Here is a 21,375-nt window from a genome sequence, read left to right on the forward strand (position 1 = left end):
TTTTTTCATTAAACATGTAAAGCCTGGACATACTGTTAAAATTCATTGTGGTACAAAATACTGAAAATAGAACTTGATTTGTTGTTTTGCTTATCACTGTTCTAACTAGTGTTATTAATAGTTCACTTTGCTTTAGTGCAGTTTACTTTGGAGTTTATAAATAGGTATCTACTTTCAGGAATTTACAACTATTAGGAGGAAAAGGAACAATATGAGAAAAATATGGCAGTGTCAGAATAAAAATAGTTTAAAGCAGAGACTAATTATTTTCTTTGCCTTGTAGGTATTGTCAGTATAACTGAATTAGATTGACATTCACATAAAATTAGTTTGAAAAAAATATTTTCTTCCCTATTTAAAAACCATTACTGTGGAGACAAAGAATAATAAATATTATGATTTTATTTGTAAAAGGAATTATGAGTGATGTCTCTGGTAGGATTGGGTTCTGGATACAAGCTGGCTTTTCATTTTTTCAGTTATATATCTTAGTCTTGGCATGAGATTAAAAATCCAGGTATCTTGGGAGAGAAAGTGTGTGTGTGTGTGTGTGTGTGTGTGTGTGTGTGTGTGTGTGGTGGGTGATGGTAGATTTAATGGAGAGAACCAAATGGTTGGCGATGTAGCTGAGGGGATAGGTTGGAACCATGGCTTTATGTGTTACATTGAGATCTGAGTCATAAAACAGTTACAAAAATAGTTATCTGGGACCAGATAAAGCAGTATTCCTTCTTGATCTGAGCATGGACTTGGACTGAGCTCTTCTCAGTCTGAGCCTAGAATTCTTCTTGAAGATATTATCTGGAGCATTCTGTATATGGCAGCGTTGCTGGGTCAGTTCAGCAGTAAACATTGTAAGAAGATTCTCAATTTATTTTTGAAAACATAATAAACTCAAGAGAAGTAAAAATATTCCTTACATTGATTCAGTGTTGTATGTGAGGAATATGTTAATATATGATCATATTTAATTTTAAAAATAACCTTATGATGATAAATATTATTTTCCCTATTTTGTAGACAGAACTGAGGCCTAGTGAAATTACGTGATTTGTCTGAGGTCACAGCTAAGAACTTATGGTGCTTGGATTCATACGCAGGTTTTTCTCTTTCTATCTTTTTTTTTTTTTTTTTTGAGCCAGAGTCTGCTCTGTTGCCAGGGTGGAGTGTAGTGGCATCATATTGGCACACTGCAATCTCTGTCTCCCGGGTTCAAGCGATTCCCCTGCCTCAGCCTCCCAAGTACTGGGACTATAGACGCATGCCACCACACCCGGCTAATTTTTTGTATTTTAGTAGAGACGGGGTTTCACCATGTTGGCCAGGATGGTCTCGATCTCCTGACCTCGTGATCTGCCTGCCACAACCTCCCAAAGTGCTGGAATTACAGGCATGAGCCACTGCACGCAGCCTTCTGTCTGAAATTTTTATGTTGCCTTTATCAAACATAAACTCGAATGGTTTGGTATACGATTCTAGGTTGCCAACCCCTTACCCACTTACCCCTTGGAAGATATTTCACTGTCTCCAGGCTCCCAGTGTTCCTCTTGAAAAGTTAGCTGCCAATATAATTTTTTCCTTTGTTTATAATTTGTCATTTCTTTTTGTTTTAAATGTTCTTCAGTCTTACTACATTGTCTCTAGGTGTGAACTTTGATTTGTTTTAAAGCTGAAAATTACTGTCTTTTGCCAATTTTGGAAAATGCTTGACCATTATATTTTTGAATTTTGCCTTTCTTTTTTCTCCTTCTGGAATTCATAATAGACACATATGATTGATTTTCTGTTTTGCATTTCTTAATCTTATTTACTTATTCTGTCTGCATATGCTGCATTCTGGTCAGCTTCTACAGCTCTGTCTTCTGGTTTATTGATTCTCCTTTCAACTGTGTCTAATCTTTTGCTTCCTCAGTCCACAGAGTGTTTTTCTGTTTCAGTGACTGTATATTTTAATGCCAGAAGTTCTTTTTGATTATTTTTCAAATAAGCTTATTTATTTTAAAATTTCTTGCCCTTTTATCTTTAAATGTACTTATTTTACAGAAGCTATCTAATATATTATCAAGTGCTTTAGATAAAGGCCTTAATTTAGCTCTATGTGGTATTAATTCTCCCTCATAGTGAATTGTTTTTGTGTCTTGTAATTTTAGTTGTAAACTCAGTGGAAATAAAGTAAAGCCTGGGTAAATGGCATGTCCTCTATTTTTGTGATTGTTTCTATGAAGTGCCCAATGGAGAACTGGAGTAAATAAACAATTTTAGTATGTATAATGGGATACTACTCAGCAATGAAAAGCATTACTGATACATGTAAGGGCATGGTTGACTCTCAAAAGCATTATTCTAGATGAAGGAAATCAGAGTACATACTCTTATGAGTCTATTTATTTTGCATTCTAGAAGTGACAAAACTGCAGGCATATTTCAGAGATCCTGGGGCCTTGTTCCAGACCATTTTGGTAAAGCAAGTATTGCAATAAAGCTAGTCACACAAACTTTCTGGTTTCCCAGTACATATAAAAGTTACATTTACACTATATTATAGTCAATTAAATGTACAATGGCATTACATTTTAAAAAATGTACATGCCTCAATTTAAAAAGACTGAAAAAATAATTTTAACTTTTATTTTAGATTTAGGGGGTACATCTGCAGGTTTGTCATATGGGTGTATTGCATGATACTGAGGTTTGTGATATGAATGATCCTATCACACAGAGAGTCAGTATACTAACCACAAGATAGTTTTTCATCCCTTGCGTACCTCCCTCCTGCCTCTGTTAGTTTCCAGTGTCTATTGTTGCCATCTCTATGTCTAGGAGTACCCAATGTTAGCTCCCACTTGTATGTAAGAATATGTGGTATTTGCTTTTCTGTTCCTGCATTAATTTACTAAGGATAATGGCCCCCAGCTACATCCATGTTGCTGTAAAGGACATGATTTTGTTCTTTTTTATGACAATATAGTATTCCATGGTATATATGTATCACATTTTCTTTATCCAATCCACTGTTGATGAGTACCTGGATTGATTCCATGGCTTTGTTCTTGTGAATAGTGCTGCAGTGAACATGCGACTGCATGTGTCTTTTTGGTAGAATGTTTGGTTTTCTTTTGGGTACGTAACCAACCAGTAATGGGACTGCTGGGTCAAATGATGGCCCTGTTTTAAGTTCTTCAAGAAATCTCTGCTTTCCATACCAACAGTGTGTAAAGTATTCCTTTTTTGCCGCAGCCTTGCCAGCATCTGTTATTAAAAAAGACTTTATTGCTCTGGGAGGCCGAGGCGGGTGGATCACGAGGTCAAGAGATTGAGACCATCCTGGTCAACATGGTAAAACCCTGTCTCTACTAAAAATACAAAAAAAAAAAAAAAAATTAGCTGGGCTTGGTGGTGCACGCCTGTAATCCTAGCTACTCGGGAGGCTGAAGCAGGAGAATTGCTTGAACCCAGGAGGCGGAGGTTGCGATGAGCCAAGATCGCGCCATTGCACTCCAGCCTGGGCAACAAGAGCGAAACTCTGCCTCAAAAAAAAAAAAAAAAAATAGACTGTATTGCTAAAAAATGCTAACAATTATCTGAGACTCAGACAGTCTTAACCTTTTTACTGGTGTGGGGTCTTAACTTGATGGCAGCTGACAGATCGGGATAGTGGTTGCTGAAGGTTGGGGTGTCTGTGGCAATTTGTTTTTCCTCCTCCTCCTTTCTTCTTCCTCTTCCTCCTCCTCTTCCTTTCTTCCTCCTCCTCCTCCTCCTTTGTTCTTTTTCTTCTTCTCCTCCTTCTTCCTTCCTCCTCTTTTTTTTTTTTTTTTTTTTTTTTTTTGAGAGACAGGGTCTTACTCTGTCACCCAGGCTGGAGGGCTGGAGTGTAGCAGTGTGGTCATAACTTACCACAGCCTCAAATTCTTGGATTCAAGTGATCTTCCCACCCCAGCTTTTTGAGTGTCTAGGACCACAGGTGCATGTCACCACATGACTAATTAAAAAAAATTTTTTTTGTAGAATTGGCATCTTGTTATGTTGCCCAGGCTGTTCTTGAACTCCTGGCCCCAAGTGATACTCCTGCCTTGGCCTCCCAAAGCGTTGGGATTACAGGTGTGAGCCACTGTGACTGGCCCAGGGCAATTCTTAAAATAAGACAACAATAAAGTTTGGTGGATGTATTGATTCTTCCTTTTGTAAAAAATTACTCCATGGCATGTGATTATACTGTTTAACAGCATTACCCACAGTAGCAGTTCTTTCAAAATTGGAGTCAGTCCTTGCCAAACCCTGCTGCTGCTTTATCAACTAAGATTATGTAGTAATCTAAATCCTTTGTTGTTACTTCAACAGTGGTCACAAGTATCTTCACCAGGAGTAGATTCCAGCTTAAGAAACCACTTTCTTTGCTCATCCATAAGAAACAACTTCTTATCCAAGTTTTTTTTTTTTTAATTTTTATTTTTTTGTAGAGATGGGGTCTTGCTGTGTTGCCCAGGCTAGTCTTGAACTCCTGGCTTAGTGATCCTCCTGCCTTGGCCTCCTGAAGTGTTGAGGTTATAGGCATGAGCCACTCTGCCCTACTCTGTTTATGTTTTATCATGAGACTGCAGCAATTCAGTCACATCTACAGGCTCCACTTCTAATTCTAGTTCTCTTGCTATTTCTACCACATCTGCAGTGACTTCCTCCACTAAAGTCTTGAAACCCTCAAAGTCATTCATGAGGGTTGGAATCAATTTCTGTAACACTCCTGTTAGTGTTAATGTTTTGACATCCTCCCATGAATCACAAATGTTCTTATTGGCATATAGAGTGGTGACTGTTTCAGAAAGTGTTCAATTTACTTTACCCAGTTTCATCAAAGGAGTTCACTATCTATGGCACCTGTAGCTTTACAAAATGTATTTCTTAAATAATAAGATTTGAAAGTTGAAATAACTCGTTTATCCATGGGCTGCAGAATGGATAAGCAGGCATGAAAACAGCATTTATTTCCTTGTGCGTCTCCGTCAGAGCTCTTTGGTGACCAGGTGTATTGTCAATGAGTAGCAATATTTTGAAAGGAATCTTTTTTCTGAACCATAGCTCTCAAAGTTGGGCTTAAAATATTCAATAAGCCATACTGTAAACAGATGTGCTGTCATCTAGACTTTGCCGTTCCATTTATGGAGCACAGACAGAGTAGATTTAGCATAATTCTTAAGGGCCCTAGGATCTTCATTCTAGTAAATGAGCATTGGCTTCAACTTCAAGCTGTCAGCTAAATCAACCCCTAAGAAGAGAGCCAGCTGTCCTTTAAGGCTTTGAACCCAGGCCTTCACTCCTCCACTCTAGCTAGGAAAGTCCTAGATGTCATCTTTTTCCAAGAGAAGGCTATTTTGTCTACACTGAAAATCTGTTGTTTAGTGTAGCCACCTTCATCAATGATCTTAGCTGATTCTAGAGAACTTGCTGCAGCTTCTGCATTAGGACTCGCTGCTTCACCTTGCCCTTTTGTGTTATGGAAAAGGCTTCTTTCCTTCAACCTTATAAACCAATCTGTGCTTGCTTCATACTTCTGCAGCACCCTCACCTCTCTCACCCTTCATAGAAATGAAGACAATTAGGGTCTTGTTCTGGATTAAGCTTTGGCTTAAGGGAATATGTGGCTGGTTTGATCTTCTGTTCAGACCACTCACACTTTCTCCTTATCAGCAATAAGGCTGTTTTGCTTTCTCAATATTCATGTGTTCACTGGAGTAGCACTTTTAATTTCTTTCAAGAACTTTTTCTTTGAATTTACAGATTGGCTCTTTGGCCCGAGAGATCTGCCTTTTGGCCTGTCTTAGCTTTCAACATGTCTTGCTCACTAAGGTTAGCCGTTTCTAGCTTTTGATTTCAAGTGAGAGACATAGAACTATTCCCTTTCACTTGAACACTTGGAGGCTATTGTAGGGTTCTTCATTGGCCTAGTTTCAGTATTGTGTCTCCCGGAAAAGGGAGGCCTGAAGAGAAGAGAGATAGGGCAACAACAGCCTACTGGTAGAGCAGTCAGAACACAATATTTATCAATTAAATCACCTTGCTATAGGGCATGGTTTGTGGTGCCCCAATACAATTACAACAGTAACATCAGTGATCACTGATCACGCCATAAAAATGGAGAAGTTTGGAATAGTGTGAGAATTAACAAAATGTGACACAGAGACACAAAGTGAGCACATGCTGTTAGAAAAATGGTCGCGGCAGACTTGCTCGTGCATGGTTGCCAAAAATCTTCAAATTGTTAAAAAAAAAAAAGTGTTTGCCAAGTGCAGTAAAGTGAGGTGCAGTAAAGGGAGGTGGGCCTGTGTAGTGATAAGGGAACAGGAGAGTGCATGGTGATAGTTGGAGGTCAAATTCAAAGTGGCGAAAAGGAGCGTTCTGGGGTGATAGAAATGTTCTTTACCTCTGTTGTGGTGGTCGTGGTGGTTATGCAGTTTATCACGTTTTCAAACCTCATCTACTTGTACACTTAAAATTAGTGAATTTAATTATATGAAAATTAAATCTCAATAAAGCTGATTTTTAAAAAAGCAGGCAAAACTCATCTGTGGTGTCAGAATTGTGATTAAAGTGCTGACTGGGAGGGATGAAGGGTCCTTCTGGGGAGTTGGAAGTGTTCTGTATTTTGAGGTGAGGGTTGCCTGGGTGTACACAGGTGTATATGCACAGGGTAAAAGGTCATTGAGCTGCACACTTAAGACTTGTGCACTTTATGTAAGTTATATACCTCGATAAAAAAGGAAAAGGTTTTAAAGAAGGATTAGAATAAGTTGAGAAAATCGCCAAGAGAGTAGAGCAAAAGGACAGAGACTTGGAAAATAGGAGAGAAAAACTAAGAAAATCAGAGGACCAGCCTAGGAAGTCCAATTCCTGGATAAAAGGCATTTCAGAACAGAAAAAAAGAAAATAGAAATTTTTAATGAAATAATTCAGAATATTTCCTAAAATTGAAAGACATTAATTTCTACATTGAAAGAACTGCAAATAGACCCATTTCAAAGCACATCATCAAAAATTTTAGAAAACACATGTCAAAGAGAAGATCCTGCAAGTTTCCAGAAAAGGGGAAAAACAAGTGATATATAGCGGATAAGCAATTTAAATGACTTCAATCTTCTTAACCTATTATTGAAACCTAAAAGACATTTAGGAAATGCCATAAAAATTGTCAGGGAAAATTATTTGCAAACTAAGATTCAGTAGCCAGCCAAACTCTAATGAAGTATGAGGGTAGAATAGAGATATTTATAGACATGCACAGTTGCAAAAATTTTATCTCCCATTTGTGGAAAATGTGTTCCATAAAGGTAAGGGAGTGAACCAAGAAAGAGAAAGACATGTGATACATAAAAAAAGGACCGCGTAGAAGAGGCAGAAGGGCTCCCCACGATGAAGGGAGGTACCAAGTTGAACAGCCTTGGAGGATAGAAAGGGATAGTGTCTTTCTCTGGAGCAAAGGTCAGGTTTGCTTACAGCGTTGGAACATACAGTATGTCCTTTTGGAACAAGGGGTAGGGAAGCATAAAGCTTAATAGATTCAGGTTCTCTAAGCTTAGGCCTCCTCTCTTATAATTCAGACTGCTTCATTTGTAGATGTTACATGGCCCTTTTCAAATTGTCCCGTGGGAACTGGGGCTTGGGAAACTGATGGGAAAAAAAATACCTTGGGTTAGGTTGTCTTCTGGAAGCATTGTAGTTTTAACTCTTACATTTAGGTCAATAATCCATTTGAGTTAATTTTTTGTATGTGATGTAAGGGTTGAGATTCAGTTTTTGTTTTGAATATGGATAGCCAGTTTGTTTCAGTACCCTTTTGCTGGAAAAAATTGTCCTTCCCTCATTGAATTGCTTTGGCAGTTTGGTTGAAAATTAGTTGGCTTTCTGTGTAGGAATCTATTTCTTGACTCTGATTTCTTTCACTGATCTTTGTGTCTTTCTTTATGTTAATTCCACACTATCTTGATTACTGTAACTTTATAGTAAATTTAAAATTATGTAGTGTAAGTCCTCCTACTTTACTATTTTTCAAAACTTTTGTCTATTTTATATTCTTTTATTTGCATGTAAATTTTAGAATCAGCTTGTCAATTTTTCCAAAAAAGGCTGCTAGGATTTTGATTGGGATTGCATTGACTCTATGGATCACTTTCAAGGCAGTTGACGTCTTACCCGTATTGAGTATTTTTATTCATAAACACATGTACACATATCTGTTAATTTAGGTCATCTTTAATTCTCTTAGTAGGTTTTAATAGTTCTCAGGTTACAGGTCTTGCACATATTTTGTTAAATTTATCCCTGAATATTTAATATTTTTGAATGATTTTACTGTTTTTAGTTTCCAGTTATTTCTTGTATGTGGAAATAAGATTGATTTTTGTATTCTGACCTTGTATTCTGCAACCTTATACAACTTTCTTATTAGTTCTAGGGCTATTTGCAGAGTCCCTAGGATTTTCTCTACTGATGATCATGTTTTCTGTAAATAAAAGCAGCGCCTTTTATTTTTGTATTGCCTTACTGCACTGATTAGAACCTCAGTTCTGATGTGGAATAGAAGGGTTGAGAGCAAATATCCTTGTCTTGTTCTTGATCTTAGAGGGAGAGCATTTAGTCTTTCACAGTACATATGCTTTGCTAAGCATTCGTCACATGAATTATGTTGAATTTTGTCAAATGCATTTTCTTTTTTGAGATGATTTATAGTGTTTTGTTTTTATTCTCTTAAAATTATATTGATTTTAAAACAAACGATCTTGAATTCTTGGGATAAATCTCACTGGGTCATAATATCGTATCCATTTTACATATTGCTGGATTTGATTAGCTAAAATTTAAAGATTTTTTTGTATCTATGTTTGTGAGGGATATTGATAGGTAATTTTCTGATATTTGTCTGGTTTTGGTGTAAGGCTAACACTGGCTTTAAAATATGAGCTGGATAGCCAAAAGAACTGTGGCAAAAAAGAAAAAAAAGAGTTGGAAATAATTCTACCTCTTCTGTATTCAGTTTCATTAACTGATATAGGACTATTCAGATTAAGTACTCTTATCTCTTCTTGGGCAAGCTTTATATGGGACCATCATAGAATTTGTCCACTTCCGTAAGCCCTCTTTTGTCTTTCAGTAGCTCCAAGGTTTGTAGTGATAGCCCTCCTTCATTTTTATTTTTATTTTGTGTGTGTGTGTGTGTGTGTGTGTGTGTGTGTGTGTGTGTGTGTGTGTGTTTGAGGCGGAGTCTTGCTCTGTTGCCCAGGCTAGGGTGCCCTGGTGCGATCTTGGCTCACTGCGACTTCCACTTTCTGGGTTCAAGTGATTCTTCTGCCTCAGCCTCCCAAGTAGGTGGGGGTTACAGGTACTTGCCACTATGCCTAACTGTTTTTTGTATTTTTAGTAGACACAGGGCTTCGCCATCTTGGCCAGGCTAATCTCGAACTCCTGACCTCATGATCAATCTGTCTCAGCCTCCCAAAGTACTGGGATTACAGGCATGAGCCACTGCACCTGGCTTTTTTTCCTCCCTTTCCTGGTCAATCATTCTAGAGGTTTATTCATTTTATTGGTCTTTGTGAAGAACCTGCTTTTGGCTACATTGAAATTTTCTGTTGTTTTCTGTTTTCTATTTCATTGATTTCTTACCTTAACTTTCTTACATTGTTCTGCTTCTTTTGGTTTTAATTTGCTTCCCCTGTTAGATTTTTTAGATAGAGGCTGAAAGCAAGAGTCAGAGAACTACAGTCCAGGGGCCAGATCCAGCTTGCCACTTGTTCTTGAATGGGAATCAGGAATGATTTTTGCATTTTTATAAGGTTGAAGAAAAATCAAAAGAATGCTCTTTTGTGACATGTAGAAATTAAATGAAATTCAGATTTCATTGTCCACAAATAAGGTTTTATTGGAACACAACCACACTTATTGTTTACATATTGTCTCTGGCTACTTTTCTGCTGGATTGGCAAATTTGAGGGGTTGTGACAGAAACCACGTGGCATTCTCATAGCTTTTGCACTGCTGTTTCTGAACTGTAATCACTGTTTTAAGTGCCATTCATATCACTATATTGTGACATTTTACTTTATTATCAATGCATCCACATCATGTCAAAACAAGAAAAGATGAAAAAAATAGACTTGGAATGTTATACTTTTAAAGCACAGTGAACCATGGATTATTGAATTAGATGACAAGGCATTGTATTACACAGTGACACTATAGCTGTGTTAAACACAGTATTCACTGGTATTACCAAACCGTGCATTCATCATAATATTCCCAACTCACAGGAAAGTAATGGTCAGAAAAATGAGAAAACTTAAAAGCTAATATCTTATTCCGGTAGAATTTCTTCACAAAATTTGAAAATAAAATTAAGACTGCACCCAGAGTAAACTTCCAAGTGGCTCATTTGTTAGCCAAGCAAGGAAGTCATTTACCAATAGTGGATTAACTAAATTGTGTTTGGTTACAGCAGACACAGAATTGTGTCTGGAGAAGGTAAACTTAAAACTGTTAGGCTTTTGGCCAAAAGAGTTGCTCAAAGAATTGAGGATATCAATAATCAATTTAAAAACAAGGCAAATGATTTCAAGTGGTTTTCCTTGGCTTTTGGTAAGTTAACAGATGTTACCAACACTGCTCAATTGTTTGTTTGGAAAGTTAAGGCTGAGTTTGAAGTTATTAAATAATTAATCTTAATGAATAGTGTGTATAAAATAATTACAGATAAGAATATTTCAAAAAGTTAAGAAAACACTGCGTACAACTTGAATAAGTGTAGTCTGCTAAGATGTCTTATAACTGATGGTGGTAAAGATTTCTGTAGAATAGAAAAAAACTCAGGTGTACAAATTCATAAAGCTGTGAAAGTATAAGATGTTTAAAGCCTATTGTTACTTACTTTATTTCTTAGCAGTTATTTTGCAGAGAATATCTGAATCTATCATGTAATATTGAACCAGTAGTGTCAACATTTGCTCTTGTGGACTTAGCTGTTGTCAGTTCCAGGAATTTTTGTTAGAAATAGAGCCTGAATATTCTCACTTGCCCTGCTGTACAGCAGTTTGATGACTTAATAGTTGTAAGGTTTTATTGCAAACTTTTGAATTTAGAAGTGAGATTTGAATTTTTCTGAATGTGAGAAACTGCTGTCAATCACTTATTATTGAACGCTGAATGACTTTAGAAATCAATTTGTGTTGCAGACTCAATAGTATTTCTTAATGAATGCAACCTGAAATTACAAGGTAAAACAGTTGTTGTATCAAAATTAATACTGCAGTAAAGTTGTTTCAATGACAACTACTGTTCTTTGAATCACAAGGAATACCAAGTCATTTTGTATAGCTTTCCATGCTGTCATAATAAAACAAAGAAGTAAGATCTGTATTCCTACCCAGTATTGCAATAGGTATGTTTTCTGAGTTCAAACTACAGTTTCAGCAACATTTCTTAGAACTTGATGCAAGTGTAAAGGAAATTTCCATTTAACTGTACTGTTGAGGCACTTTTTACCTAACCTTTAATTGTAATTAATTTGCAATTAATTACATGCCAAAAGATAAATACTAAGAGAAGAGTAAATACTTTACAACTACTTTTACACAGTAACGAATTTCAATGTCCATTGGATCTATCCTGTATCCACAGAATACAGGACAACCATGTAAAATCTCATCTTCAAATTTAGAACGTTAACACAAAACGATATGGTCTTATTATAATGAGTCATTATGGGGAGAAATTTAAGCCAGCCACAGAAATTCGCATAAGTAACAAGGAATCAAAAGCTAATCACTTCTAAACAATGATTATGCTGAATTGAAATCATATACTTGTGGTTTACTATCAGTTTGCAGTAGCACCTAACTGGTACTTTTGAAAAAATACATTTTCAAACATGAAATTTGTTGTATTCAAGGTAAACATTAGAATGTATGAACATTTGTGATTGATTTTGGTGGTAGGGAACACTAACTTTGAATCCCAACTAAGTGAAATATTGTCTCCAAAATTCATTCTTCTTAGTCAACCTGTCTTACAAAAAGTTATACTCTGTTATTGTTTCTATAATATTTTGAATTGTATCAATAAGTATTATGGACATTTTTTGTCTCATTATATAAGCAGCTATGCAATATCCTTCATTTGTTAACCCTCAAAGCCTAAAATATTTACTTGTATAGGACAAGTTTGCTAACTTCTCCTTTATATCAAGATATTTTTGTCTTTAATAGTTTTGTGTCTATACTTGTGAGCAGGATTAAGGTTTTGTTTCACAGTGACTTTAAAGGGAAATAATTTATGGAGCATCTTCGTTTCTACTGGATTTATTAATTGCATATTACTCATTATAAGAAGACCGTATTGTTTTGTGTTAATGTTCTAAATTTGAAGATGAGACTTTGCGTGGTTGTCCTGTATTCTGTGGATAGATCCACCGGACATTGAAATTTGTTACTGGGTAAAAGTAGTTGTATTGGTCCATTCTCATGCTGCTGTGAAGAAATAATGGAGACTAGGTAATTTATAAAGAAAGGAGGTTTAAGTGACTCATAGTTCTGCATGGTTGGGGAGGCCTCAGGAAACTTACAATTATGGCAGAAGGCACCTCTTCACAGGGCAGCAAGAGAGAGCATGAATGCCAACAGGGGAAATGCCGGATGCTTACAGAACCATCAGATTTCATGTGACTCACTCATTATCATGAGAACAGCATGGGGGAACCACTTCCATGATCCAGTCACCTCTACCTGCTCCTGCCCTTGACATGTGATTATTACAATTCAAGGTGAGATTTGGGTGGGGACACGGAGACAAACCATATCATTCTGCCCCTGGCCCTTCCCAAATCTCATGTCCTCAACATTAAAAAACATAATTATGCCTTTCCAGCAGTCCCCCAAAGTCTTAACTAATTCCAGCATTAACTCAAAAGTCCAAGTCCAAAGTCTCATCCGAGACAAGGCAAGTTCCTTCTACCTATGAGCCTATAAAATCAAAAGTATGTGGGTTACTTTCTACATATAATGGAAGTACAGGCACTGGGCAAATACACCTGTTCCCAGTGGGAGAAATTGGCTAAACCAAAGGGGCTATACAACGCAAGTCTGAAGTCCGGTAGGGCAGTCATAAAGTCTTAAGTTTCCAAAATAATTTCCTTTGACTCGATGTCTGACATCCAGGTCACACTGATATAAGAGGTAGGTTTCCATGGCCTTGGGCAGCTCCACCCCTGTGGCTTTGCAGGGTACATCCCCACCTTCTGGCTGCTTTCACGGCTGGCCTTGAGTGCCTATGGCTTTTCCAGATGCATGGTGCAACCTGTCAGTGAATATACCATTCTGGGGTCTGGAAGATGTTGGCCTTCTTCTCACAGGACTTAGTGGGAGCTCCAACCACACATTTCCCTTCCCTACTTCCCCAGCAGAGGTTCTCCATGAGGATCCTGCCCCTGCAGCAGACTTTTGCCTGGACATCCAGGCATTTCCATGCATCCTCTGAAATATAGGTGGTGGTTCCCAAACCTCAATTCTCATCTTCTGTGCACCTGCAGGCCCAACACCATGTGGAGGCCGCCAAGGCTTTGGGCTTGGAACTTCTGAAGCAATAGCCTGAGCAGTACCTTGGCCCTTTTTAGCCATGGCTGGAGTGGCTGGGTGCAGGACACCAAGTCCCAAGGCTGCATACAGCAGGGGGGCCCTGGACCCAGCCCAGGAAACCCATTTTTCTCTCCTAGGCCTCTGGGCTTGTGATGGAATGGGCTGCCAAGCATCCCTGACATGTCCTAGAGACATTTTCCCCATTGTCTTGGTGATGAGCTTTTGATTCTTTGTCACTTATGGAAATTCTGTGGCTGGCTTGAATTTCTTCCCAGAAAATGGATTTTTCTTTTCTATTTCATTGTCAGGCTACACATTTTCCAAACCTTTATGTGCTGCTTCCCTTTTAAATATAAATTCCAATTCTAAACTGTACCTCTGTGAATGCATAAAACAGTGCTTTTAAGAGCACCCCCAAATCACCTCTTGAAGGCTTTGCTGCTTAGAAATTTCTTCTGCCAGATACCATAAATCATCTCTCTCAATTTCAAAGTTCCACAGATCTCTAGAGCAGGGACAAAATGCTGCCAGTTTCTTTGCCAAAGCATAGCAAGGGTCATGTTTATTCAAGTTCCCAACAAGTTCCTCATCTTCATCTAAGACCACCTCAGCTTGTATTGTCCGTATCACTATTATCATTTTGGTCAAAGCCATTCAACAAGTCCCTAGAAAGTTCCAACTTTCCCACATTTTTCTATGTTCTTCTGAGCTCTCCAAACTGTTCCAACCTCTGCCTGTTACTCAGCTCCAAAGTCAACTTACACATTTTCAGATATCCTTCTAGCCTAGCACCCCACTCCTGGTACTAATCTGTATTAGTCCTTTCTCACACTGCTATAACGAAAAACCTGAGACTGTGTAATTTATAAAGAAAAGAGATTTAATTGAATCACAGTTCTGCATGGCTGGGGAGGCCTCAGGAAACTTACAATCATGGTGGAAGCACCTCTTCACTGGGCAGCAGGAGAGAGAATGCATGCCAGCAGGGGGAATACCAGACACTTATAAAACCATCAGATCTTATGAGACTTACTCATTATCACAAGAACAGCATGGAGGAAACTGTCCCCATGATCCATTTACCACCACCTGTCCTGCCCTTGACACGTGGGAATTATTACAATTCAAGGTAAGATTTGGGTGTGGACACAGAGCCAAACCACATCAGTAGTGTACTATTTGCTGCAATGTGATTCTCAAGTAATATAACTCTGCCTTCAGGGAACCTATAAGGGGCAAATAACATGCAAAACACATAAAGAAACATTTATTTTCAAGAATGTGTTGCAGTCTACAGAAATGCCTAGAACTAGTTATGGTTAATCTCCAGGAAGAATTTTTGAGCCCCTGAAGAATAGATAAGAGATTGAGAGTCAGAGAGGAAAAGTCAGGCTCCCCAAACCAAAGTTTAATTCCCTGAGCAAGGCATAAAGAAGTATTTTGTTTTTCTCCTCTGTATGTATTCATTGGTTTACTGTTCCTAGAATTAAGAAGGTAATTTGGACTCCTCCTTGGGATACCATTCTCCTGTATCTCTGGACTTCCGATTCTTTTTCGTCTTGGGAGGAAAGTGTCTTTGCATAGAAGCCTTGGATGTTTCTAGGAGACCTTTGGAAAGCCTGGAAGAAAAGCCAGAATTACTGGACTGGAGCTTTGGTGGAAGCCAGATATTTAGAGGGTATTCTAACTAACATCTTACAGAAAGGAAAATAATGGTAGTTATTTGCATGGCCAGAGAGTTATAGAGAATGACAGGGTCTTAGAAGATTACAAGTTGGGGTTCATATAGTTTAATTTATAGGTGTTTGCTTAGATTTAAGTTTATGAGGCAATTACATGAGTATACATGGTATATGGACAACCATAGACTGTTCCTTTAAAATGTGTTAAGTATAACTTTTTTTCTTGGGCCAAGAAATTTTAGTGAGAACTAATTTTTATAGTTTCAACTGACTTCAGTGGAAAATGTAACATTCCTATATTTATGTGATATATATATATATGTATATATATATATATATATACATATATATATATATCACATATATATATATTTATTTTTATGTTGGCAAGAATAAATTGAATAAAACAAAACAAGTTCATATATTATCGCAGTCTATGGTAATTATAAAGGAATAAGGAAAACTAGGGTCCAATTTTATGTACCTATAAGTAAATCAGTAGTTCAGAGCATGTAATGTCTCTTCCTATTATTTCCATGGGTGTTCTTTTATAATCTCCTTTATACTTCCAATTTGAAAATTTTGTTTAGTATTATAAGATGCATTCAGATAGCCTCAAAGAATGAAAGTTAACTCTTGACTTTCAAAGTAGTTCCATGCTGGGCATGGTGGCTCATGCCTGTAATCCCAGCACTTTGGGAGGCTGAGGTAGGTGGACTGCCCAAGGTCAGGAGTTCGAGACCAGGCTGGCCAACGTGGTGAAACCCCTGTCTCTACTAAAAATACAAAAATTAGCTGGACATGATGGTACATCCCTGTAGTCCCAGCTACTCAAGAATCACTTGAACCTGGAAGGCGGAGGTTGCATTGAGTCAGGGTCATGCCACTGCACCCCAGCCTGGGCAACAAAGTGAGACTCTGTCTCAAAAAAAAAGTAGTTTTAAACATTTTAAAGAATAATAAATGTTTTAAAGTCAGTGCTGAAAAATTTTAAAAGGTCATTATATTTTATGTTTAGGTCTCTGAAAGAAGATGAATTTGGCTGAGATTTGTGATAATGCAAAGAAAGGAAGAGAATATGCCCTTCTTGGAAATTACGACTCATCAATGGTGTATTACCAGGGGGTGATACAACAGATTCAGAGACATTGCCAGTCAATAAGAGATCCAGCTATCAAAGGCAAATGGCAACAGGTAAGATGATATTAAAGTATTAGATATGTTAGGAAAGTAGTACCCTATTATACTTGAGAGATTAGAGTTGGAAAATGAGTTTGAGATGGAAATATTTTCTATTTATCTGAATACTGAAATATATTTAAAATATATTTTTGAATAATTTTCTAGTATCTTACCTAATGTTTTGTTTTTGTGATCATATGTTCCATGAGGTATGTTTTGAAGATATTTAATTCTGATTGAATCTACTTTTACTTTTTTCTCTTTTTGTAATTAGTTACCTAATTGTGTGACTACAGACATTTGAAATAAAGTATTTCATTCATTCTTTTATTTTTTGGAGGCAGAGTCTTGCTCTGTTGCTCAGGTTGGAGTGCAGTGGCACCATCTCGGCTCACTGCAACTTCTGCCTCCTGGGTTCAAGTGATTCTCCTGCCTCAATCCCCTGAGTAGCTAGGATTACAGACATCTGCCACCACACCCCGCTAATTTTTTGTATTTTAGTAGAGATGGGGTTCCACCATGTTGCCCAGGCTGGTCTTGAACTCCTGACCTTGTGACCTGCCCACCTCAGCCTCACAAAGTGCTAGGATTACATGCATGAGCCACCATGCCCAGCTATTCTTTCTTTTCTTTTTTTTTTTTTAAGAGACAGGGTTTTCCTCTGTCACCCAGGCTAGAGTGCATTGGCGCCATTACAGTTCACTGCAGCCTCAAACTCGTGGGCTCAAGTGATCCTCCCACCACAGCTTCCTAAGTAGATAGGGCTACAGGTGCACACCACCTTGCCCAGCTAATTTTTAAGTTTTTTGTAAGGCCTGGCTCTTGCCGTGTTGCCCAGGGTGGTCTCAAACTCCTGGCCTCAAGTGGTCCGCCTGCTTTGGCCTCTTAAAGCACTGGTATTACATGTGTGAGCCACTGTGCTGAACCTGAAATAAAGTATTCATCCTTGAGCTTTTCCCTTTCATTTTTACATGTTATTTTGACCCATTTTACAAAACTCCTCTTCTGAAAGACTCCTTAAAAATGCAAATGAGTCAATAACCTAATAGAAAACATTACTGTATTTGCTGTCTTTTGACTATATAATTTGCTTATTTAATAACAGTTTAAAAAAACTTGAATTTTAATTTCCCCACTTACTGTTCTTTAATTTAAATTTAATGTTTTAATTGATCAGTATGTTTAGCATAGTTCTTACTTTGCTGCCCCAGTTCCACATTAATTGTAACTTTTAAAAAAGAATTTTTGCACATCATACTTATAAGCAACATATCTTCATTTAAGGAAATAAATCATCTGTCTATCTTCAGTGATGTTTAGTTAAACAAAATTGCCTTTTGTTTTTATAAGGGCTTATTATTTAAGCTTGTATTTTTCACCTGTTATACTAAAATAACGTTAACAGCCTTTTTAGAAAACATTAAGTAAAAAATACAGAACATTTCAGGAGTGTGTGTGCATCCTGCACAGGGGACGTGCTGATCTTCGCTGTTATTCCAGTTTCAGTATATGTGCTGCCAATGCAAACACTCCCCACTTTTAAAATTAAAATCTTTTAAAACTTAAAAGTACAAAGTCAAGTGTTTCTTTGACGTTTCCATTTTATATACTAATGCCTTTCAAGTGTTTCATCTAATTTTTCCATTAGTCAGAAATTGATGTTTTCCTAAGTTTTGAGGGTAAATTTGGCTTATTTTCCTAATTAAATGTTACCAAATTATGTTCATCGAGAACTATATACTGACTCTAACTCAGGCTGAAAATTTTAGTTGTTTTCTTCTATCCTTCCCGTTAGCCACAGGCAGGGTGTTTCATTAATCTGTTATGGAAATATTTTTGATATGTTCCTAATTGTGTATGTTAAATAGTGACCATTTCTACTCAGATTTATTTTTACTATGCTTCTTTCCGTTGGGTTCTGAAATTACATTTCTTTCAATATAGCATATCCCAGTAGAGTGTAATTGTATATATTAGCAATTGAATTTTACCTAGCTTTTTCTTTGGATCTGTAACTCTTTCATATGTTTCTTTTAATATATTATTCAATATAATGATAAGAGAAACTTTCTTACACTCTGCTTTACAGTAAAATGTGCTTTCTGGTTAAAAAAACAGAATTGTTAAAATGATTTTATAAATGTAATTTTCTTTTTTTGTTTTTGATATGGAGTCTTGCTCTGTTGCCCAAGCTGGAGTGCAGTAGCGTAATCATAGCTCACTATAGCTTCAAACTCCCAGGCTCAAGTGATTTTCCTGCCTCAGCCTCCTGAGTAGCTAGAACTACAGCCTCTTGCTGTTATGCCTGGGCTAATATTTTTGTTTCCCCAGACTGGTCTTGAATGTAATTTTTAATATTTATCTGCTTGCTTTTGAAAATTAGTTTGGCCTCAAAGTTTGAAAACACAAGAATTTGCTCCTAATATGTGCTCAGTTAAGTTTTTTAAATACAGGAAAAATTTTGTCTTTGATATAAAAATAAACTTTATTCAGAACTTGAAATAATTTAAATAAGGCCAAAATGATTCAGATTTCAGGTGAAGGAAAATTTAAATAAAAACTAGGGTGCGGTGGCTCATACCTGTAATCCCACCACTTTGGGAGGCCAAGACAGGCAGATCACAAGATCTGGAGATCGAGACCATCCTGGCCAATATGGTGAAACCCTGTCTCTACCAAAAATATAAAAATTAGCTGGGCGTAGTGGCATGTACCTATAATCTCAACTACTTGGGAGGCTGAGGCAGGAGAATAGCTTGAATCCAGGGGGCGGAGGTTGTAGTGGCCTGAGATTGTGCCACTGCACCCCAGCCTGTTAATAGAGCGAGACTCTGTCTCAAAAGAATACAAAACAAACCTGGAAGTTTGTAATTCATAGTATTATACCACTTCTAACTTTCAGACACTCATGACAGGCATTTTATATTTAGTGATATTGGGAATAGGAAGTGGTGTTGAAAATTTTGGCTTACAATTTTTTCAAATCTACTTACAAATATATTAAAAATATTTAGCACAGTATTTTAGATTTCTGGGAATGGTTAACTTGTCATCTGCTTAGTTGCTTGTTTTCAGTTGTATTAATGATCATCACATTCTTTTGTAGAAATGGAATTCCATTATGAAAGATATGTAACTACTTTCCTTATTAAAAGGTATAGAATTATGTTTTTTCAAACCAATTTCTGCCCTTCTTTCTGTGTTACTTGAAATAGTTCTTTGTGTTTTTGAATGTTTTAATGATTCATTTTTCATACTTTGACCTTAAGAAAACATGCACTCTATAGCAATTTATTATTTACAATTTATGAAGTCTTTAAACAGTTTCTAGCATAAAGCCTATTTTTTTTAAGGTTCGGCAGGAATTATTGGAAGAATATGAACAAGTTAAAAGTATTGTCAGCACTTTAGAAAGTTTTAAAATCGACAAGCCTCCCGATTTCCCTGTGTCCTGTCAAGATGAACCATTTAGAGATCCTGCTGTGTGGCCACCCCCTGTTCCTGCAGAACACAGGTAAATAGGGCTTTATATTCTCTTTAGGTGCTTCTAGTTAACTGATGTTCACAATGAAGCTTGCTTTGAACAAAGTATGAAAAAACATTTTTGGGGACATGTAAATTCATTATCTGTTTTTAATATTCACATTTATTATAGGTTTACAGTTTTGTATCTGATAAAGTACAGAAGTAATTGACTTGTTACATATCTTGTGCTTTTAGAATGCTTTATGACTCTAATAACAATAGAAGTCTATTGCTGGTCCTAAAATTTATCAGTTAAGAGAGGTCTTTTAGGTTTCATAATGGCAGTATCAAAATTTGAAGAGTTTTGCTTTTTTGCCTGAAGAGACTGTTAACAACTTCAAATGAAGTGGTGGAGAAATTGAATTTAGCTGGTTGGGCCTCCAGCCAATTTCCAGAGTTTTAGTGTAGGAGGAACCTTACCGATAATGTTTAAGTGGCTTACTGCTTAAAGGTCAGATTCCTCAGTGTGGCATCTCCCACCAGTTTTCTCTAATCCCAGCCTGTGCATCCTTTATGGTAAACCTCTCTCTTTTTGCCTTTGTCATCTTGTCTGTGCGGTGTCTTCTTTCTTCAAGAAATATCCGTAATCCCCATCTCTTAGCAACTCATATTCATTCAAGTCTCAACTCAACTGACTATCCCCTCTGCAGTCTTTTTTGATTTGCTCAGACATAGTAGTTTGTTCATAGTGGTTATCATGTTGCATTTATTTGTCTCTTCACAAGATTTGCAATGACAAGGACCATGGTTTTATTTACTTAAAACAAAAATTAAGTAATAAACTTCCATTGTTAACACAGGGTGTGGCACGTAGTTGGCATTTAACTAACATTAAATGAGTTAACTCCATTAGTTTCACAAGTGAGGAAACCGAAACCTGGGAGATCCTAATCACATTAAATCAGGATGTGAATTTAGGTCTTTCTGGCTTTCTGTCCACTTTATTGTGAAGTGGTACCATGGCCAGAGTATTGCACCATAAAAAATAAGTTTTCCTTTGGTCATTAGCTGTAATCATCTGTTGAAATTTTCTAAAAACATTTTAAGAACTATGAGAACTGGTTAATTTATTTCTTTGGATTTTTTCCATTGAATTACAGATAATTTTTTGGTTTTTCAGTTGAAAATAGTAGATGAGGATTCTTTTTTAAGGTCTACAACAATGTATTAATGTATTTTTCCTCCGATATAACCACCTTCAGGTGTTTTATACTAAGGCAACCCATGTCCCTCAAAAGGCAGTGTTTTAAGAGTCATATCATTGTTGCCCTGGAAGTTCCAAGATAAATACCTATACTGAAAGAATGGCATTTTAATCTACTAGAACTTGAAATTTTCCTGTATGTGTGTATGTATAATGAAATACCTTGTTTTCT

At 36.9% G+C, this 21,375-nt stretch overlaps 1 protein-coding gene and 1 non-coding gene across 6 annotated transcripts in view; one reads left to right on the forward strand and one right to left on the reverse strand.

Annotated features, from left to right (window-relative positions):
- Positions 1-21,375, forward strand: part of KATNAL1 (katanin catalytic subunit A1 like 1) — a 95,530-nt gene that overhangs the window by 8,777 nt on the left and 65,378 nt on the right. For 4 of the 5 annotated variants that reach the window (XM_017537480.2, XM_017537481.2, XM_037741681.1 and 1 more), the window contains exons 2-3: positions 16,311-16,486; positions 19,828-19,988. In XM_017537480.2, coding sequence (XP_017392969.1) covers positions 16,325-16,486; positions 19,828-19,988 — 323 coding nt within the window. In that variant the 5' untranslated portion in view covers positions 16,311-16,324. Of the gene's footprint in view, positions 1-15,268; positions 15,289-16,310; positions 16,487-19,827; positions 19,989-21,375 lie in introns of those variants that run through there. The other variant, XM_037741680.1, reaches the window with a different exon arrangement.
- On the reverse strand, positions 17,902-18,004 carry LOC119472539. Its single transcript, XR_005201684.1, has one exon. It is a non-coding gene; the product is annotated as a U6 spliceosomal RNA (small nuclear RNA).

This window comes from Cebus imitator, unplaced genomic scaffold, assembly GCF_001604975.1.
Source record: "Cebus imitator isolate Cc_AM_T3 unplaced genomic scaffold, Cebus_imitator-1.0 Scaffold103, whole genome shotgun sequence".
Taxonomy (NCBI): domain Eukaryota; kingdom Metazoa; phylum Chordata; class Mammalia; order Primates; family Cebidae; genus Cebus; species Cebus imitator.